This window comes from Helianthus annuus, chromosome 15 (genome assembly GCF_002127325.2).
Source record: "Helianthus annuus cultivar XRQ/B chromosome 15, HanXRQr2.0-SUNRISE, whole genome shotgun sequence".
Classification (NCBI taxonomy): Eukaryota; Viridiplantae; Streptophyta; class Magnoliopsida; order Asterales; family Asteraceae; genus Helianthus; species Helianthus annuus.
The window spans coordinates 138,941,455-138,964,530 of NC_035447.2; the positions used below are offsets into that span (position 1 = coordinate 138,941,455).

The 23,076-nt window shown below is 36.1% G+C and overlaps 1 protein-coding gene across 2 annotated transcripts; it reads right to left on the reverse strand.

The window, feature by feature from the left end:
- Positions 1-2,510: 2,510 nt before the first annotated feature.
- Positions 2,511-20,570, reverse strand: LOC110912687. Of its 2 annotated transcripts, none has more exons than XM_022157474.2 (11): positions 20,056-20,570; positions 18,920-19,011; positions 18,521-18,711; positions 17,674-17,713; positions 17,444-17,525; positions 17,289-17,366; positions 17,010-17,135; positions 16,715-16,836; positions 16,281-16,320; positions 3,714-3,788; positions 2,511-2,901 (listed from the first exon to the last, which is right to left on the reverse strand). In XM_022157474.2, the coding sequence occupies exons 1-11, from the start codon at positions 20,238-20,240 to the stop codon at positions 2,736-2,738; spliced, it is 1,197 nt and encodes a 398-aa protein (XP_022013166.1). In that variant the 5' UTR covers positions 20,241-20,570; the 3' UTR covers positions 2,511-2,735. The 2 variants fall into 2 exon arrangements, with proteins under 2 accessions (XP_022013166.1, XP_022013167.1); XM_022157475.2 differs by lacking the exon at positions 20,056-20,570 and adding an exon at positions 19,227-19,364.
- Between the last annotated feature and the right edge of the window lie 2,506 nt (positions 20,571-23,076).

Below are 23,076 nucleotides of genomic sequence, written 5' to 3' on the forward strand. Positions count from 1 at the left end.
CAAAAATCAACCGAATGAGAACATCACCCCAATTAAAAGCCCATTTTAGACAAACCCATTATAATATTTACCATTTTTATTTATCATCTATATATACTATATAATAAAACTAGGTTAGTTCCCCGTGTGTTACACGGGTTAAACAATTTAAACTATTTAATAAATATTTCTTGTAAATACAAACTAAAGAGGGAGACATTTATATACCAATTGACATAAATAAGTTAATACAAAGATGATGTATATTAGTATTATAAAATATATAATAAAATAAATAAAGAATTTCAAATAATATCATGTGACACCCTCTTCTTTAATCTTACAATTTTAATTTATATAGTATTTTATTTTAATATAATTTTTAATTACTAATACGTGTTTTATATTCATAAATCTATTGTTTTTCATCAATTGGTTGTTCGATAAATGAATATGTTTTTTTTTTTGTTTTGGTGCTAATATTTTTGTTATAATAATCTAAATATATTAGTAGTAGATTACGTTTGAAGTTGATAAGGTATTAACCATTTGAAGCTGATTATGTTTTTAAAGTGATTTTTCTACTTTGAAATTATAAACTTATCTTTACTATAAAATATATAATTTATAATCATTTGCTTTTATATGTTTTTTAAACGGATAAATAATAATAAAATTAAATTGATATGTGAAGGGACATCAGATTTCAGGATTATTATTATTATTATTATTATTATTATTATTATTATTTTGAATTTAGGATTAACTATGAAACTAAAGGGATTATATTTATTATTATTATTATTATTTTGAATTTAGGATTAACTATAAAACTAAAGGGATTATATTTTAGGAGGGAAAATAGATTTTTAGATAGTCTCATCGATTGCCATGTGTCTCAAATTAGTTTACTTTATTATATGTATAGATAAACCACTTTGGGGACACTTGTCATCATATTAGGCCATCTCTTATAGATAATTATTATTTTAGTTTAATCTTTTCTAATTAATTATAGATAACCCTTCTACTAAATATTATTTAATTTAATATTTTGTATTATAGATAACCCTCTAACTAAATATTATTAGTTTAATTTCTTATTAAAAATATTGAACTATGAAATGGGTCCTCATAATTTTTAGTAATTTTGTAAAGCGAAATTATTATTTCAATAGATTTAATGCTAAAGGTTTCAGTAATTTTGTAAAGCGAAATTATTATTTCAATAGATTTAATGCTAAAGGTTAATTTCTAATAAATTATTAGATCTAAACAAATCTTAACGAATTTTTTATATTTATTTAATTGGCTTTTTTTTTTTTTTTTTTTTTAGATTCCACCCCTTGGAAAAGGATCATTGTACATTAGGCCTTTGCTCATTGGAAGTGGGCCCACAGTGGGTGTGTCTCCTGCTCCCGAGTATACATTCTTAGTATACGCCTCACCCGTAGGCAATTATTTCAAGGTTTCGTTAACCGACATCTTGATTATGGTTTTGGCCCAAAATCAATTCATACACACCCCTGAATCGTCAATCACTACGCTATTATAAAATAATTTAAAAGAATTGTAAAATTGAAACTTGTAAACCGATCGATTATATGGAAAAAGAATAACAAATTTAAACGGGCAGGGTTTACAAGATGCCAACATGTCAAACGTTTCAAGATTTTAAGAAAACATATAAATGAATTATATTGAATGTCTAAAGCTTCAAATATAATAATCAAATGTAAACAACTAGCAATATATTAAAGTATGAGATATTAATATAAAAAACTTAATCTATCTATACTATATAATAAAAGAAACCACTTTAGTGATACATTTACGGAGTTTTAAATAAAGAGTTAAATTTATTGAGATTTTGTTAACAAATTTTGCAACAACATAATAATCTATTTTTATCACGAAAACCAAACTTTGTATTAATATATTAAATATTTTTATTTTCACTATACAAAATTACATTTACTCGACCCATGTAATACATGAGATTTTTTAAAATATAACTTTTTATCATTTGATATATAAAATTAGATTTATTCAATTCGTACAATACACAGGGTTATTTTAAGAATATATATTTTTTATTATTTAGTACAGAAAATTACATTTATTCAAACCGTGTAATGCACATATTTTTAAAGATGTAATTTTTTTATTATTATTTGGTATATAAAATTACATTTATTCAACCCGTGTAATAAATGAGGTTTTTTTAAATATGTACTATTTTATTATTTGGTAAACAATATTACATTTATTCAACTCGTGTAATATACGTGGTTTTAAAGATATAACTTTTTTATTTGGTATATAAAATTACATTTATTCAACCCGTACAATATGGTTCTTATAGATATAACTTTTTATTATTTAATATATAAAAGTATATTTATTCAACTCGTACAATAAATGAGGTTTATAAACATATATTATTTTATTATTTAGTATATAAAATTTATTTATTCAACCCCGTGTAATACACGGGGTTATAACCTAGTTAAACATAAAAGATGAAAAGATTGAAGATAAAGACCTAAACTACCCCTGGATATGGGCTTGAATATCAAATGAATGAACAATGTCTATCAAAAAAAGAAAGAAAATTAAACAATACAGTTAATAAGAAGAGAACTAACACCAATATGCCTAAACCAAGAATTGAAATAAATGAGAAATAGACTACTAGATCTTCCAAGGGCCTGTTTCTTGGGTCCGATCACAAAAAAACGAGCTAGCGGTTCGAGTCAGAGTGAACGCAATGAAGGATTATCATCTTTTGGTAGTGACGAGGCAGAAGACGACTTTAAGTCAAGATACGGGTACACACCGGGTGGTTTTTCTTGCGGTTCGATAGATAGTAACTGGCTCGAATCACCAACAACTTCGGCCCACCCATAATGTGGTTCAGCCCTTTAACCATAAGATAAAAGTATGATCATGTTTAGTTTAAGTTTATTGACAATGCGCATAATTTGAAGGTTGCATTTCTACTTATTTAATAGGCCAACAAGAATTGTGATTTATCTTAGGGTCAAATCAAAAGAAAACGATACAATGTTGAAATAAATTTATCTTCAATCATAAACAACCCACCAAATAATTATACTCTAATTAACAAGGAACTAATGGTGTCACAGTTTCTCAAATGAGTAAATTGCAATTTTAGTCCATGAGGTTTGGTCTAAATTGTCATTTTAGTCCAAATAGTTTTTTTTTTCTCCTCTGGGTCCCTGACTTTTCTATTTTCTTGCCATTTTGATCACATTGTCTAACTCAGTCTAAAAATCTGGTTATAACCAGGGGTATTTTTGGCATAAGTGTTGTGTAGTGATAACTAGGAGTAGTTTACAACATAATTTATAAACCTCATAATAATTTAATGCCAAAAAACCCCTGATTATATAACCTGATTTTTAGACTAAGTAAGGCAATGTGATCAAAATGGCAAGAAAAAGGAAAAGTCAGGGACTAAAAAAAACTCAGGGACCAAAAAACCCCAGAGGAGAAAAAAAAAATATTTGGACTAAAATGGCAATTTGGACAAAAACTCAGGGACTAAAATGACAATTTATTTACTCTTCTCAAATTTATGGCAAAATTTCATTTTTAAAAAGACCCGTTTCAACCCAGCCCCATTTTGACCCGTTCATTTTGGGACTACATTAAATGATGCTTTTTAAAACTCAAAAAAAAAAAAAAAAAAAAAATTATAACCAACTTACTCATAATAAGTTTCCTCATCTACAACAATATCCCAACTTTCTCCGGCTGTGCTTTTTCCATACTTGTGCACCTTGCTGCACAAAGTATCAGATTTTGATTCTAAATAATGTTACAAAACTAAATGAAACTTATTATTCATTTGAAATAACCTAGGTAAAGTGTAATACTACACTGGGCCCACGGGCCATATAACTAATACAAACAAACGCGCCCTATAGAATCCCACCAATAGCAAAAGCTTCAAGTCCCAGTCGGATAAAACAAACACGAAATCTGGAATTTGCTCTCCAATTGATTAAAGAAAATAACTCAAAACTTTAACCACCATGTTATCAACCACAAGCTCGGTTGATTAACATATATAGCCCTAACATTAGAAATCAACTAGGATTCTAAGACTATTAGATAATTATAATATAACTCTTCATAATTATCTACTAACAGAAACTAATTAACTTGCTCTAATTAATCTCCTTATCTTGCGGCCTTCTAATCTGCTTGGGTTTTGACCCACCGCCCATACGCTCGGGTCGGCAATTAAAACGTAGGCCCAACAATCACCCCCCTAATTTCCGACTCGAAAAAGGGAGGCCTTCAACTCCGAGTAGTTCTCGCATTTCTCTGAACTTGATTCTCGCGAGGGCTTTCGTCAGAATATCTGCTCGTTGCTTGTCACCGCTAACATGCTCAACCTTTACTTGATCTCGCTCTACACACTCTCGAATAAAATGATACCTGGTATTAATGTGCTTGCTCCGGCCATGGAAAACAGGATTCTTCATAAGTGCAATTGCTGATAAATTGTCAACTCTAAGGACCACCCTCTGTTGTGTACATCCCGTTATCTCGCTTAACAGCTCACGAAGCCAAAGTGCCTGGCATGCGGCTGATGTAGCTGCCATAAACTCAGCTTCGCATGAGGAAAGAGCTACCGTTTGCTGTTTCTGAGAACACCAGGTTATCGGACAATTACCATAATAGAACACGTGTCCTGTAGTGCTCCGCCCATCATCCCGACCAACACTATGGCTACTATCACTGAACCCATTCAGTTCTTTAGTTCCATCCTTGCCATATCTAATACCAAAGTTCATTGTCCCTCGTATGTACCTGAGAATCTGTTTAATCGCAGCCGTATGTGATTGCTTTGGTGACTGCATGTAGCGGCTGACCAATCCTACAGAAAAAGACAAATCGGGTCTTGTATGGAGCAAGTACCTTAAACAACCTACTTGTCGTCTATAACTTGTTGCGTCAACATCTTCGCCTTCTTCGTCTTTTGAGAGTTTAATTCCCGGCTCCAGAGGACATTGTGACGGATTGCATGTCTCCATTCTAGCTTCCTTCAGAATTTTACTCGCATAACTTTCTTGCTTGATCATAATACCTGTATTATCTTGACACACTTCGATTCCTAAGTAATATGTCAATTTACCCAAATCACTCATCTCGAATTTATTCGCCATTTGTTGTTTAAATTCGTAGATCTCTTCTTTCGTTGTTCCAGTTACTATAAGATCATCAACGTACACCCCTATGATTAGACGATTGTTTGAAGTGGCTCTTGTATACACGGCCTGATCCTGTAGACATCGAGTAAACTTCAATTGCTTTAGTGTTTCATCTAACTTGGCATTCCAAGCTCGTGGTGCTTGCTTCAACCCGTACAATGCCTTCTTGAGTTTATAAACTTTCTGCTCCTGATTCTTTTTCTCGAACCCATCTGGTTGATTTACATAAACGGTTTCCTTTAAGTCACCGTGCAGAAACGCAGACTTAACATCCAAATGATGCACTTCCCATCCTTCGGAGGCTGCAATTGCGATGAGTAGTCGCACTGTTTCAATTCGCGTAACAGGTGCGAAAACCTCATCATAATCAGTCCCGTATTGTTGTACATACCCCTTCGCAACCAACCGGGCCTTATACTTGTTTAATGAACCATCTGCATTGCGTTTAACTTTAAAGACCCATTTAAGGCCAATTGCTTTGGATCCCACTGGTAAATCTGTGAGAAACCAAGTCTTGTTTCTCTCAATAGAGTCCATCTCAATCTTCATTGCTTTTACCCACTCTTGATCCTTACTTGCTTCTTGAAAATTCCTCGGTTCATCATCATTTAACAACAAGTAACTTTCTTCTTCAATATTTTCAATATTCTGATTCATTCTTTTGTCTAGAATAAAATCATCATATTTTTTTGGAATCTGTTTTGGACGCATACTCCGTCTTGATGTGAATCCAGCATTATTTGTACCATCTTGTTGAATCTGATTAGATGGTGTGTTGCCAAATTGCAGCGAACCACCAGAATGGTGTTAGGATCGGAGCACACACACGAACACGAGTCACACGCACCCTCAGCTCACAATCAAGAACACAAAGATTTATAGTGGTTCGGTCCGGCTCTGACCTACGTCCACTCTCGGTAACTAGGAGGTTTTTATTTCTTTTGTGATACAACGATTACAATACAGATGGATCTCTTATAAAGAGATTAGATAAGAATTTGTCAAACAAAGAAATTAATGCAGCAGAAGAAATGGATCAACACACTGTTGTCTTCACCCACTTCTTTTGACAGGCTGCAAACATGGTTGCAGGTTTCCCACATGTTTTCTACCACTACTTTTGACAAACCACAAGAGTGGCTTCACACTCAACAATCTCCCACTTGAAGCCACGGAACAATCTTCACCTGTGCTTCAACTGTGCATCTGTATTCTGTAAGAAACTTTAGCTCATTCCTAGTTACCCGGCCTTCTCTTCAATTATACTGAAGGCCAGTTGAAGCTATGCAAAGCTTCAACTTCTCTAAGGTGACAACCTTAGTCAACATATCAGCTGGATTTTCAGTTCCTTTGATCTTCTCCAACTTCAGAGTGCCATCATTAATTCTTTCTCTGATGAAGTGATATCTCAGCTGTATGTGTTTTGTCTTCGAATGGAAGACAGGATTCTTTGCAAGATGAATTGCACTTTGATTGTCACAGAATAGTGCACAATCATCTTGTTCTTTTCCAAGTTCGTTGAGAAAGTTCTTCAACCATATAAGCTCTTTGCTTGCTTCAGCAACTGCCATATACTCTGCTTCTGTGGTTGATAGGGCAACACTTTTCTGAAGTTTGGACATCCAACTTACAGCAGTGCCTCCCACAGTAAAGACATACCCCGTGGTGCTTTTGAATGACTCTTTACACCCACCAAGGTCAGCATCTACAAAACCCTTCAGAATAACATTTTTCCCTTTAAAATTCAATGCCACTTTTGAAGTCCCCTTCAAATACCGTAGCAGCCATTTAACTGCTTCCCAATGTTCTCTCCCCGGATTGGACATAAACCGACTAACAACTCCCACTGCATGAGCTATATCTGGTCTCGTGCATACCATTGCATACATGAGGCTACCAACTGCAGATGCATACGGAACTTTAGCCATTTCTTCCTTGTCTTCATATGATTTGGGTGACTGATCTTTAGAAAGCTTAAAGTGACTTCCCAAAGGTGTGCTTCTGATCTTGGCATCTTTAAGTTTGAATTTCTCTAACACTTTCTCAATGTATTTCTCTTGAGATAGTGTCAAAGAACCATCTTTGTTTCTGAAAATACTCATCCCGAGTATTTGGTTTGCAGCTCCTAAGTCTTTCATTTCGAATTCTTCAGACATTTGCCTCTTCAACTTCTTGATTTCTGATATGTCTGAACCGGCTATTAACATATCATCTACATAGAGTAGTAGAATGATGTAAGAACCCTTAAACTTCTTGATGTAACAACAATGGTCATTGTCACATCTCTTGTAACCAACTCTTCCCATGAAGTTATCAAACTTCAAGTACCATTGTCTGGGCGCTTGTTTCAGACCATACAAACTCTTCTTCAGTTTACACACCAAGTTTTCTGATATACATCAGGCTCAGTTTCTAAAATGGATTAATTGGGTTATATTTTTACTCGCACCCGAACCCGAAGACCCGCCATGATCCGACCCATCTGCAGCAAATTAGAGCCATGTTTTTATTTTTAGTTTATTTCCAATTTACACAACTTAATTCCCAAGTTTCCTTCTTTTTATTTTCTGCATTTTAATTCAAAGTTTGAGGTAGTGGTCAAAGTCAGTTTGCATGTTTTTAGGTAGTGGGTTAGTTTCTTCATTTCTTTTCTATATGTAAATCGTAAAGCACAGTAAGCATGGCAGTTTTTGATGAGTTTGAAATTTGTGTGTGTTAATTTTCTCAATGGATTTTGAGAGTAATTAATTCTTCCATGCTAGTTCAAGTGTGGCAACTTGAATGGTGTTCTTGGAGCCTAGATTAGAATCAAGTGGTGTATCTGTATCTTGATTCTCGTTTAGTTTGCCCTAATCGATTTCTTGTGTGGTGTGTCTGTATCACAAGAGACCGTTAGATCTATCAGTTTTTATTTAGAGTGTTAATTTCCTAGCCGTTACCGAACCGTACTGCTATCATTTGGTATCAGAGCCGAAGCGATCCGTTTCGACTCGTTTGATTCATCTCCTAGTTAAAAAAACTTTCACCACAGTTTGTTATCACAACCCTCGTTTTCAAAAGCCACAGTCCATATTTGTTCTTTTCATTTTCTACTAATCCATGGATTCAAAACAAAATCTACAATGGGCAGCAACAAGTGAAACACCTGATCAAGAAGATTTGTGTGACAACGAACTGAACGAAGGGCCCCGGTACGATGAAGATGGAACCGAACTCGATGAAGAAGAATATTTGTTGGTAAGAAAATTACTTAGCGGAACTGCCGTCCAAAAGGAAACACCTGCTGACAGTGCAGATTTACCGACCATTATGGAAGATGGGAAAAAGCAAGATGGAGAGAAGCATGTCAAAGCAATTTTTAAATTAGCTATCACACTTATTCCCTTAGTTGTGTTTGTTGAAGATGGTGATCACATGTTAATGTTAGGAAGACTTGTACACCCTATTGAGGAGGAAATGGGTAAATTTAGAAACAGTTCTTTGGTGACTTTGGATGATGAGTATTCACGAGTATTTCCAAATTTCATCTCCAAATCACCGTTCGAAGACTACTTGCTTGATTACTCAAAGGAAATCCCACCCGAACCACCACCTAATGATAATTTTCAAAGTTTGAGGACAAACTTCGTTAAAGAAGGGGAGGATGATATACATCAGGCTCAGTTTCTAAAATGGATTAATTGGGTTATATTTTTACTCGCACCCGAACCCGAAGACCCGCCATGATCCGACCCATCTGCAGCAAATTAGAGCCATGTTTTTATTTTTAGTTTATTTCCAATTTACACAACTTAATTCCCAAGTTTCCTTCTTTTTATTTTCTGCATTTTAATTCAAAGTTTGAGGTAGTGGTCAAAGTCAGTTTGCATGTTTTTAGGTAGTGGGTTAGTTTCTTCATTTCTTTTCTATATGTAAATCGTAAAGCACAGTAAGCATGGCAGTTTTTGATGAGTTTGAAATTTGTGTGTGTTAATTTTCTCAATGGATTTTGAGAGTAATTAATTCTTCCATGCTAGTTCAAGTGTGGCAACTTGAATGGTGTTCTTGGAGCCTAGATTAGAATCAAGTGGTGTATCTGTATCTTGATTCTCGTTTAGTTTGCCCTAATCGATTTCTTGTGTGGTGTGTCTGTATCACAAGAGACCGTTAGATCTATCAGTTTTTATTTAGAGTGTTAATTTCCTAGCCGTTACCGAACCGTACTGCTATCATTTTCTTTGCCTTTAACCTGAAAACCTTCTGGTTGTGTCATGTAAATGTCTTCATCTAGGTCACCATGTAGAAAAGCTGTCTTGACATCTAGTTGCTCTAGATGCAAGCCTTCTGCTGCTACAATACTGAGAACAAGTCTGATGGTAGTCATCTTCACCACTGGAGAGAATATTTCATTGAAATCAATTCCCTCTTTCTGTTGGAATCCCTTGACTACTAATCTTGCTTTGTACCGCTTGGCACCGTCATGTTCATCCTTGACCCTGAAAACCCATTTGTTCTGAAGAGCCTTCTTCCCAGATGGAAGCTTTATCAAGTGCCAGGTCTTGTTCTTCTCAAGCGACTTCATTTCATCTTTCATTGCAAGCTCCCACTGCAATGAATCTTTCAACCCAATAGCTTCAGAGTAACACTGGGGTTCACCATTTTCTGTCAAAAGTATGTAGTTGACTGATGGTGAATACCTGTTTGGCGGTCTAGTGGCTCTAGACGACCTTCTTGGTTGAACTTGAGGTGTTTCTGGGGAGTTTGGAGTTGAAGGAGCAGCTTCTTCTTCCTCCGAATCATTACTAGAATCGTCCCCTAAGCTCCCACTGTCGCTTGACTCATCCCCATTTTCTGGAATGTCGACTAAAGCTTCTTTTCTTGTTTCACCACTTTCAAATTCAACATATTCTTTCTGAACTTCTGGTCCTTTGGTGTTTCTGTCTTTGTACAATTCGTTTTCATTGAAGACGACATTCTTGCTTCTGATTACTTTTTTGCCTTCATTATCCCAAAGCCTGTAACCCATTTCTTCTGACCCATAACCAATGAATGTGCACTTCTTGGACTTTGAGTCTAGCTTATCCCTGTCACCAACTTCTAACAAATCGTAAGCACTACAACCAAAGACTCTTAAGTGTTCGAGACTTACCTCATTTCCTTGCCACATTTCTTCTGGCAATTTGAAACCCAAGGGAACAGATGGTGAACGGTTAATCAAGTAGGCTGCAGTGTTAACTGCATCGGCCCAGAATGTCTTGGGCATTCCGGCATTCAACCTCATGCTTCTAGCCCTCTCATTTAGAGTTCTATTCATTCTCTCAGCTACACCATTCTGCTGAGGAGTTCCAGGAACTGTCCTGATCATCTTTATCCCTTCCTTGGCACAATAGTCAGTGAACTGCTTGCTTATGTATTCACCACCATTGTCCGACTTTAAGCACTTTACCTTCAAATTAGTTTCATTTTCAACAGCAGATTTCCATATCTTAAAAGCATCAAATACACCAGATTTATGTTTAAGAAAATATACCCATACCTTGCGTGTTGAATCATCGATGAAGGTAACATAGTATCTCGAGCCTCCTAGAGATATAACTGAAGTTGGTCCATATACATCCGAGTGAACAAGCTCCAACTTCTGAGCTTTCGGTGTCCTTCCTGTCTTCACAAAAGTAACCCTCTTTTGTTTTCCAAGAACACAAGGTTCACAAAATTCAGTTTCCACTTTCTTCAAGTCTGGAAACTTTCCTTTCTGAGCCAACATCTTCAATCCCTTCTCGCTCATGTGCCCGAGTCGGTTGTGCCATAAATTTGATGGACTCGGACCGGTGGTCATTGCATGAACACCTTCAGCAGAAACTTCTGCCATGTATAGAGTGCCTTTCTTCTTTCCTTTGGCAATCACTAAATTGCCTTTGATCACTTTCCATTGTCCACCCCCAAAGTGAACATTAAACCCTTCATCATCCAATTTACCAACTGAAATCAACTTTCTTCTCAAGTTAGGAATAACCCTGACATTTTTCAATGTCCATATAGTTCCTAATGAGGTCTTCAAGTCTACATCTCCAATACCTGTAATATCAAGCATTTGATCATCTGCTAAACGAACTTTACCAAAGTTACCTGTTCGTAGATTCTTGACCATATCTGGGCATGAGATAGCATGGAAAGAAGCACCCGAATCCATAATCCAAGATTCAACTGAATCTTCAACAGAACAGATGAGAGCATCACCTAATTCTTCCGAGGATACACTGTTTACTTCTTTCTTTGCAGCTGGTTTTGTACATTGGCTTCTAAAGTGACCTTTTTCTTTGCAGTTCCAACATTCAATGTCTTTTCTGTTCTTTGACTGTCCCCTTCTTCTAGACTTTGACCTTCCTCGATTATGCCCTCTGTCATTCCTTCTTCCTCTATTTTCTGTGTGCAACAGAGAACTAGAACTGGAAGATTCTCCATTACTTCTCCTTCTAATGTCTTCATTCAAAATCAAGTCACGAATGCTATCAAACGTTAGCTTAGTAGTACCAGATGCGCTACTAACGGCTGTGACTGTGCCTGACCAACTGTCGGGCAAAGATGATAAAAGGAGCAAAGCTTGTACTTCATCTTCAAACTTTATTTCAACGGAGGCTAAACGAGAGATAATCGAATTGAACTCGTTTATGTGAGCGGCAACCGGCATGCCTTCCTTCATCTTGGTGTTAACCAATTGACGGATGAGAAACACCTTGTTTGAAGCAGATGGTTTCTCGTACATGTTGGACAAAGCTTTTAATACACCGTATGTAGTTGTTTCATTGACAACGTTATACGCAACGCTCTTTGCCAAAGAAAGCCTAACCACACCCAAAGCTTGTCTATCCAACAACTTCCATTCTTCATCGTACATGTCATCTGGTTGTTCGCCCAACATAGGCAAATGCAAACTTTTCTGATACAACAAGTCTTCAATTTGCATTTTCCAAAACCCATAATCACTACCATCAAACTTATCAATCTTAATTTTACCATCCTCTGCCATTTTAACGGACAAATTACCAATTTACTACTAACCAACAGGTTCGTACTGCAAATGGCAATTATACGAGCGGAAGCAATGAAATAGAAACACACTTTTCTATTTCGCTTGTTAAATGGCTTTTGACCAAAAAAAACTTGATTAAAATTATGAGGGGCTGGTTTTATCAAACTGAATAACTTATGGACTTAAAAAAAGAAATTCTTTTTCTTTCTCTTAAAGTCAACAAACCCACGTTCTCCCCAAAAAAGAAATCAACTTTCTGGTCTTTAAAGAAAGTGTTCTCTTCCCCAAAAAAAAGTTCTGCACTTTCTCCAAAAAAAAATCAAAATCGATCTGGTCTTGTCTTCTGGCGATGGCGACTAGAACGCGAGCAATGGTTGTGGACCGATTGCTAGGTTGACATCGGTGACGAACAGGGGGCAACAGCGGCGGCGGCGGTTTGAGCAGGCAGCGGCGGCGGCGGTTTGAGCAGCCGGAGATGGCGGTGGCGAGATGAACGACTGTGATGGTGGTGACGGCGACTGTTCCAGTCGGAACCCTAGTTCCGATTTTTTCAGGTCAGTACTTCCTCCTTCACCCTTTCTGTTCGTGTGTCGATCGAGAGCCAACGGCTCTGATACCAGTTGTTAGGATCGGAGCACACACACGAACACGAGTCACACGCACCCTCAGCTCACAATCAAGAACACAAAGATTTATAGTGGTTCGGTCCGGCTCTGACCTACGTCCACTCTCGGTAACTAGGAGGTTTTTATTTCTTTTGTGATACAACGATTACAATACAGATGGATCTCTTATAAAGAGATTAGATAAGAATTTGTCAAACAAAGAAATTAATGCAGCAGAAGAAATGGATCAACACACTGTTGTCTTCACCCACTTCTTTTGACAGGCTGCAAACATGGTTGCAGGTTTCCCACATGTTTTCTACCACTACTTTTGACAAACCACAAGAGTGGCTTCACACTCAACAAATGGGTCGGGTGGTATGCTGGGCTAAACTCAGGACTGTTCTGATCTACTGCATCTGATCCAGAACCATTCGACTCGGTCTGGACATTTTGTTCTTCGAGCTCGTTGGCATTCTCTTCGCCTTCTGATCCATCATCAGTCTCCAAATCTACAGTAAATGATTCCCATTTAGACCCATCTTGCACCTGATCTTCCCCATTCCATTTCCACCCCTGTTCTTCATTAAAATCGACATTCCGACCAATAACTAGTTGCCTTTTAATTGGATCAAAAAGTCGATGTGCAATTGTTCCTTCACTTGATTGAGTTCCCAAATATACGAGTCTCGAACTTCGATCTTCCAGCTTATCTAGTTTAAATTTCGGCACCTTATTGTAAGCTAAACACCCAAACACTTTTAGGTGTTCCACATTTGGCTTGACACCTTTGAAAGCTTCATAGGGTGTTTTATTTTTCACTGCTCTAGTGATGACACGATTTAAAACATAAGTAGCATGTCGAATTGCCTCACCCCACATGTATGCTGGCACATTTTTGGCCTTTAGCATGGTGCGTGTGGTTCCCAAGATGGTCCGATTGCGACGCTCAACCACACCGTTCTGTTGTGGCGTGTACGGTGCAGTTAGTTGTCTCTTTATCCCTTCAATTTCACAAAACTTGTTGAACTCGCGAGATGTGAACTCCCCTCCCCTATCAGTCCGAAAACATTTAATCTTGACCCCGGCATCAGATTCGACATCAACTTTGAATCTCTTGAATGTTTCAAATGCTTCACTCTTTAATTTTAACATGAATGTCCACATGTACCTGCTAAAATCATCAACCAAGAGAAACATATATTTATTACCGGTTAGGGTAGGTGGGGAGATCGGACCACATAAATCTCCATGTATTAACTCGAGTATCTTGCTTGCTCGAAACACTGCTTCATTCGGAAATGGTTTTTGAGCCTGCTTCCCTAACACACATGAATCACAAATCTGACTTGGTTTATTAATCCTAGGAAGTCCTCGAGTCAATCCTTTGCTTGCCATCACCTTTAGAGTATCAAAGTTCACGTGTCCTAATCTCGCATGCCAAATCCAAACCTCATCATTTAAGTTTGCATGTAGGCATTTTGGGATCCCTGGTTTAATCTGAATCTTGTACAGTCGATTGTTAGATCTGGGAACCTTCATTATGACTTGACCGCCTTTATCGTATAGCCACAAATGCTCGTTCTTCATCCAAATCCCACACCCATTCTCGGTTGCCTGCCCAAGACTAAAAATATTGCACTTTAGATTAGGTATGTAATAAACATTTGTTACAATCCTCTGTTCGCCATTCTTGCACTGAAGTAAGATGGACCCTTTTCCTTTAATTTCGACATCCGAACCATCTCCAAATCTGACTCGTCCGAACACTTCCTCATTCAGATCGAGGAAATAGGATTGATCACCAGACATGTGATTACTCGCCCCGTTATCAAGATACCACGTACCCCGCTCCTTTGTATCTTCTTGATATTTCTTGGGCTTTACCTTTTCTTCGTTCAAACAGATTTGATCTTCTACAATTTGTGCCATAAATAAAGTAGTAGGTCCTTCCTCAGTTGCCTCGGCTACTTTTGCTTCCGTTGTTTTCTTTCGTTCGGGACAACTTGAGGCAAAGTGTCCGTATTTATCACAACGGAAACATTGAACATCGGGACGCTCTTTGCCTTTACCCTTCTCACGGTTCCCGAGACGGTTTTGAGTGGAGTTTTTCGATCCGCTTGCTTGGTTGCTTCCCTTGCCTCGTCCCCGTCCCCTTCCATAAGAGCCATTATTCCCACGTCCTCTACTTCGGTTCTGATCATAATCTTTAGATGAAGATGAGTTGTTATGATTACCAAACAACAACTTTCCTTGGTTTTCAACTATAGTCTCAGCTCCTTTTACCCGTTCCTCAAAGGTTTTAAGTCTTCCTACGGCTTCATGAAAAGACATTGTCTTGAGATCCACAAATTGCTCTATCGACGCCACAATTGAGATGAACTTAGGCGGTACAGAACCAAGCATTTTTCGGACCAGCTTCAAGTCTTCTATGATGTATCCGAGAGTTGCAGATTTTGAAACCAACTGGCTTAGTCTTCCAGCGAAGTCGTCTACTGATTCTCCTTCCTTCATCTTCATTGCCTCAAACTCAGCTTGTAATGATTCAACCCTCGCCTCCCTAACTCGTTCAGCACCCACATAACGAGTCTTCAATGCATCCCAAATTTCTTTGGCTGTCTTTAACTGTGAAACTTGGAGGACAAGTTCTTCCGGAATTGCTTGAAACAGAAGGGCCACCGCCATGTGATCTTTCTTTGCTTCAACCGGGTTTGTAGACGTGGGTTCAATTGCTTCCAATATTCCATGCACTCGGAATATGGATTTTAACCTTACTGCCCAGGTGTTGAAGTTTGTTGAAGTAAGCACCGGACACTGTAAAGTTGGACCGCTTTCCTTAACAACGGGTCGAGCTTCAACGTCTCCCATGATGTTCCTTCTCTGTCCTCTTCTATATGTTAGAGAGATTGGTGTTCTTGGTGCCGATTGATCCAGTCCTTTGATTCAATCGCTGTTGCCCTTCCTCCTGAGTTGCTCGCTGATCCGATCGGAGGAGCTTGAATGTGGCTCTGATACCAATTCAAGTCCCAGTCGGATAAAACAAACACGAAATCTGGAATTTGCTCTCCAATTGATTAAAGAAAATAACTCAAAACTTTAACCACCATGTTATCAACCACAAGCTCGGTTGATTAACATATATAGCCCTAACATTAGAAATCAACTAGGATTCTAAGACTATTAGATAATTATAATATAACTCTTCATAATTATCTACTAACAGAAACTAATTAACTTGCTCTAATTAATCTCCTTATCTTGCGGCCTTCTAATCTGCTTGGGTTTTGACCCACCGCCCATACGCTCGGGTCGGCAATTAAAACGTAGGCCCAACAAAGCTACTCGTAGGGTTTGGGAAGGGACAGGGTGGGATAGAGTGGCTGACCCGCGGCTAAAACATATAACTAATACGACATAAATATAAAATTATGTTATACATACCCGTTTCCAAAGTGTTCTTCACCCCATGTCCTTGACCAACCTGATACATGAATCAAATAGTTTCTTAGTAACAATAATAAGTGTTTGTTTTTAAAATGAAAGTACAAAAATTACTGAAAATAAAAAAAAAGATATAAAACTAACAATCAATTAAAATGATGTTTTTTTTTTTTTCACAAAAAAACAACCCGTTTAACAAAACACGACACATTTCGCCAAATCTGTTGCTGTTTTATGTTAAAAAGGCCACTACTAACATTGCAACGATTTCATGATTATTGGATAACGAACTTTCATATTACCATTTACCTATCTGAACATATTCTTCTTGATCATTAAAAGTTTAAAACGAAAAAAGTGAAGTTTGATTTGGATCTCTTATTTTGTTAGTAGGACTGAAGGGCATCTTTCTTATGCATTAGAATGAGACATACGTTCACCGGTAGGCGATACATGCCATGTTTCTCCTTGACGGGTCCCGATACCCTCGAAAAATTTGTCTTCCCATTTGTCTCCCCATTTGGTCCCGAGTTCAGTTTCTGCCCATTTGTCCGTCCTGAAAACAAAATATAAAAAATAAATAAAACACAAACATAAAACAACATTAGTATTTCCATTTTTCAAACCTTAAAAAGTGATCATTACTATATTATTAATGTTACATGATTATTTGATATCGTTCAAATTATTTTCAAAAAATAATTATGTAGTGTGATTGAGAAAATATACCATTTGAGAACAGATCCTCTTCCATCATAATGCTCTCCCCATTTCTCCCACCATGATTGTTCATTTAATCTACCATATTTATGTGCTCCTTTTTCGGTCCACCCTTTCGCATCATATTTTTCCCACCTACATCAAAACAACATTTGTTCCATTTCGATTATGTCTTATCTTACATACCAACCGTGTTTCAACAGCAGCATATAATGACATGTTTCAACCCCACACGTTACCATCTTGACAAATCCACAATAATTGGTTATATGAAACTCATTTTCGTACCAATTCTCATACCAACCGGCATTTTCTATGCCTGATTTTGCTTGTTTTTGTGCACTTCTTTCAATTCTTGCTAAATTACTGCAGCAATACAGAGAATAGATTTATGGCATTATGATTAGAAACGAGCATAAATTGCTTGAAATTACAATATTAACCTCCATTCATCTTGGTAAAGAACTTCTCGCCATGTTTCCCACCATGAATCCCCGTCACAATTTCTTCCCGATTTCTCAACACCTGCACAGGATTATGCAAAATACGGTATGTTTCATTCTATCTTTGTGGATCCCATACGATCAAATTTTTAGTAATGTATGCTTCTTTATAAATTAGGAAAAACTATGTCGTCTTTTTTGCGAGTAAATGAATTTAGTAATAAAAATACCTAGCTCTTTGTATCCACTCCAATCACTTTTCTCCCACCACTGTCAATGACATCAACAAATCCAATTAATGCATCCACCTGGGGTGATAATATGTTATGGAAAGAAACTTCTTTGAATAATAAATAGGTAACAAATGAATGAATGCTATTTATCAGGCAGACGCACATAAACACCATTTACTAAAATTATAAGCTTACATTGTCAGAAAATCTTACACTACAACTACAAAAATTTTACAATGGTTCATCCTGTCCTGTAAGGGAATACTATTAAAGCTTACAAATCAAAGGTCAATTAGTAATTCTCCTTTGATTGACTTAGTTCAAATCTAAGCTACCATAGTTATTAAAGGCGCTAGGCGCACTCAAGGTGCATAGGCCTCGCCTGGGGCCTAGGCGCAAAGCGCAAAAAAAGCAAGGGCTTGAGGAAAACAAAGCGCATAAGGAAAAAAATTAAAATTATATTATCTATTAGAAAAAAAATACTATTCTTTAAATAAAATCTATTATATAACACTTTATATCATTTATTTAGTATCAAAAGTTCTAAAATATTAGTGTACTAGTGCAGAAAAGTAGTTTTCCTTAGACAAAAGTACGGATCTTGCTAGAATCTTGCCGGATTTAGAAAATTTGGCCAGAAACTCTCCAGAATCTAGGAATCTCGCCGGAATGTGCACCTGAACCATCACCTGGAGAATTAAAGCGCAATTTCCTCGACTTAAGGCGCAACTGCCTAGCTTGAAAAATGGGCCTAGGCGCAAGAGGCGATGGCTTTTAACAACTATGTAAGCTACCATCAACAAAATTCATACATAGAAACAATACTATTGGAAGTAATTAATACCGTTTCTTTCCATTCTGAAGAGCCATCGTGAGTTTGACCGCCCATTTTTGTCCATCTACATCTTAATCCATTTTCACCAAAATCTTCTCCACTTTCTCTATACCATGTACTACCATCCACATTCACACCAGATTCATTCACATGTTCATTTAAACTAATGCCCCAATCCTTCTCATTTGCAATCCCGGTATCTACATTAGCAGGCAAATGTCACTGAATAGTAATCAAGTTTCGTCATTGTGTGCATGTCATGCCAATGGTGTAAAATAGTCGACTTGTATAAAAATGATGTGGACGCCACGTCATCAGTTTTACACAAAATTTTAAACAACATTTCACACCATTTAAACAAAACTGAAACTTGTATGATTACAAGTTCAAGAAAGCATCATAGAGTACCTCTTTTCGGCGGAGTGTCACGAAACTGAGGCCCGGAATTTTTGGGGGTACAGCGTGGAAAAAACTTCTCTTGTCTAGAAGACATCAGAGATCTACAACAACTAAAATGCATTAGAATGTTACACATTTTATGATTTCATCACCAACAGATATATTCACATTAGATTTTAATCGAAAATCTAAGAATTAGGCGAATTAAATTCGCCAATTCTAATATCATATCATCATCAGTGATCAAACAACAGTTATATAGGCTTGTTGAGTAAGAAATTTCAAATGTATAATGTAATACAAACTAAAATCTCACTAATAAAGTAGGGTGTAGGGAGAGCGAGAGGTTGCTCCCAACGAGATACACCTAAAAAAATAAAAACTTTTTTTACAATATAAAAATACTGGTGTTTTTATTAGTACACCATCTCAAAAGTGTCAAATCATACATAGTATCACAAGGTAAAAGTGGTTATATAGGGCATATAGCTTAGTCAATGGTCACATAAGTCATTTCATTGTCACTCAAAACAACATACGGCCCATATGAAAACGTTTTTCGGATATTGTCATTTTCACCCTGTCATGTGGCCGGTATGATATGTCTGTTGATATCATGTAAGTGGTGTTTGTTTAACGGTACAAATAACATTAAGTTATCAAATAAAGTAAATGAGACCCCAGACTCAAAAAAAAAAAAAAAACTTTTATTTACCGTAAAAAAAATACAAAAATATGATGTAAAAGAGTTAATTACTATTTTCGTTCATGTAGTTTGTCAAAAATCAATATTCCAGTACATTAGTTTAAAAATTGCGATTTCAGTCCCTGTGGTTTCACTTTCGTAACCATTTCAGTCCACCTCGTAACCATTTCAGTCCCTGTAGTGTACTGTACTTAACAGAATAATGGATTGAAATGGTTACGAAAGTGAAACCACATGGACTGAAATGGTTATGAAGGTGAAACCACAGGGACTGAAATCGCAATTTTTAAACTAATAGACTGAAATAGTGATTTTTGACAAACGATAACGAAAATAGTAATTAACTCGAAGGAAAAAAATTACATAAATGACACCCCAGCCTCCAAAATAACTTTATTTTTACAAATAACATAAAGTAAAAAATAATAGAACAACATACTGAGATGATGCAAAGGGCAATGCTTGAATTCTCAGTTTCTGAGTCATCATCATATTCTTCTTCAATTCCTCAGCATTGTTCCCACCCGACCCGACCGCAATTCTCCGGATGGGCGTCACCTTTCCGGAGCTGCAACACTGCCGCCGGAGCCGCAGCACTCCAAATGCCGGCGGCAACGACGCCATTATCTCAAATTCAGTTATCTTTACTACTAGTAATTACGAAAATGCCATCAACTAAAACCCTAATTCCCATATGTTAATCTGACTAGTTCAAAAGTAAGTAACCAACCACAAGCGGTTCGCAGATTTAGCGTGTTTTATGTGATTTTAAACCGGAGCAGATGACGCCATTGATGATGCAAGATTGAAAATTGAAGCAGGAGGAGATCTTTTGGGAGTGGGTGTTGGTTGAAGGGGAGATGATCGGAATGGGCGTCTTATTAATTATTAATTAATATGGAAGAAGACTGTGTAAGAATCCCGGAGTTGAAGGTGGGCTCCGCTATCCATGCTCATTTGCATCAAATGCACCAATGAAGTGCTCACACGTGGATATTATGACTTAGCAATACAAGTGAAATAGTCATTTTTGCTGCCTAATGGATCGAATAGAAATAAACGTCTAGGTTTTGGTTAAAATCGACTAAACCGGTTTAAGGTTAGTCAATTGATGGAAAATTGTTAGATTTTTAGAGTAAGTTGTCGATTTTTTTTTAACAAATAACAAAACATTGGCTAGGTTGAGGGCGAGTTTGAGCTGGCTCGTTTAAATCAAATCTAAGGCTTTGATTTTTTTAATTACACTTTATGTCTGTTATGTATTATACAAATTATGAAACGTGACCTTTAAAAAGAATAATTACACATTATGTCCAAAATCACCATGTTATGTAATATTTTATGTCCTTTTAACCTAACTGAGTTAATTATCTTAATTAGGTTAAATCAAGGTAAGGACAATATTGTCTTTTCACATACCATAAAGGACACAAAATGTAATATACTTAGTTAGTTATCATTAAGGTCACAAAATGTATTTTTTTTAGTGGCTAATGTTACTCTCCCAGACTCCTATATTTACAAATAAATCACCCTTGCTTGGGATTGAACCCAAGACCTCCCACTAAGACGCAAGAGCCTCTACCAAGTGAGCTAGCCCCACTTGTTTACTCAAAAAAACATTGTTGTCTTTTAGTCATGGTTGTAAAACAAGGTTTCTAAGTCCGAGTACTCTCCGAGTAATCGCTCAAAGGTAGGCTTCCAAGTCGACTTTCTTCAGCTCCGCTTAACTACTCGAAATCAATCAAACGCAGTCAACCTCGGCCACAATCGGATCTAGTAGGTTAACTCAGGCCAAATTTGACTTAAAAAATTATTAAAACAATTTTTTATTCCTATCATATTAAAGAATGAGTATCATTTTTACGTATTTTGTTATAATTACTCGTAAATTTATGTTATTTGCTATATATTTAATTTCTGAAAACTAATTTCTTTATAATTAAGCATGTCCGAGTACTCCCCAAGTACTTTTCGCCTATACCGAGTACTCTCAACTCCCCGATCGACCGACTAGAGAGCACCTAACGACTTTTGCAGCCATGCTTTTAGTTAAATTAACAATAAAAAATAAAAGTTTAATTATTTATTAATATATATTTATACATATGTGTGTGTTTTATATAAACACTTATAACAACTAAGTCATATTCGACTTATTTTAGTTAATTGTTCAAAATAAATTCTTAGATTTTAAATAATTAATTAAATTAAGTATTTTTACTATTAAACCTAATCAAATAATTATTTATAGGAATGTGAGTCATATTTTATAAATATCTTTATAAACCGAATACGAGTGTTTATATGTGAAATAATAATAACAAATAATTAAACTTTTAGTTTTTTATTTATAATATTAACTAATTTATAGGCATTTGAGTCATATTATATAAATATTTTTATAAACCGAATACGAATTATTTTTTATAAGCGTTTATATAAAACAATATATATATATATATATATATAGGGTAGGGTTCTAAAGTGAACACTAGGTTGAGAGTGAACTGTGTGAACTAATCTGGATCATTGGATTACATCATCTAGAGATTTTTTAACAATGACAAGATTGTAATTATAATGTTGTAACTTCCCTTTAAAATAAATGACATAAGGGTATTTGCGTCTTTGGTAAATTGCATTTATTAAATAATATAATCCAAATCCCTAAAATCTTGTTAGTTTCCTTTTATACAAGATACACAGATGTTAGTGTATACGCATGTGTACAGTCTTGTTAGTATTAATTTATACAAGATACAAAGATGTTAGTTTATACACATGTGTACAATCTCGCTAACTATCAGCTTATACAAGATACACAACTGTTAGTTTATACACATGTGTACTAACTTTTATACATCTGTTTATTATATTCAGAAATGGTTACATATGTGTATACTAACAACATATAGGGTATGTTTGGCATGGAGCTTTTAGAAGCTTCTAGCTTTAAGCTTTTAAGAAAAAGCACATACTTAATAAAAACTCTTGTTTGGTTGAAGGAGCTTTAAGCTTTTAAGTTAGGAGCTTGAAGCTTTTGGTTGAACGCTACTACTAGTAGCGTTTAGAAGGAGCTACAAGCTTTTAGGGAAAAATGACTATTTTAACCTCTCAAAATAAGAAACTTTTTAATGCACCAACTTTCTAAATTTTTAGTTATGTCCATTTTGGTAATTTTATACATTTTATTAAAAACACCAGCTACTCTACCAAACACCAAATATATCTAAAAAGCTACAGCTACTAGCTACCAGCTACAGCTACCAGCTTCCAGCTTTCAACTACCAGCCACCAGCTACTTTTGCCAAACATACCCATAGTATATTATGCATGCACACGAGTAAATTCATATAAAAATTATGAAATTAATGAAAATGAAACAACTCACATGTATGTAAATTCATAATATACATATGTATATACATGTAACATCCAGTATTTTTGCATTTACATT

What these genes read in the sequence shown, in the direction of transcription:
- LOC110912687 (XM_022157474.2), bottom strand. Translation starts at nt 20,240, where the DNA reads ATGGCGTCGTTGCCGCCGGCATTTGGAGTGCTGCGGCTCCGGCGGCAG. An exon ending in GAGTGGATACAAAGAGCTAG is followed by an intron (nt 17,526 to 17,673) that starts GTATTTTTATTA and finishes AATCCTGTGCAG; the next exon opens with GTGTTGAGAAATCGGGAAGA. An exon ending in GAAGAACACTTTGGAAACGG is followed by an intron (nt 3,789 to 16,280) that starts GTATGTATAACA and finishes TACTTTGTGCAG; the next exon opens with CAAGGTGCACAAGTATGGAA.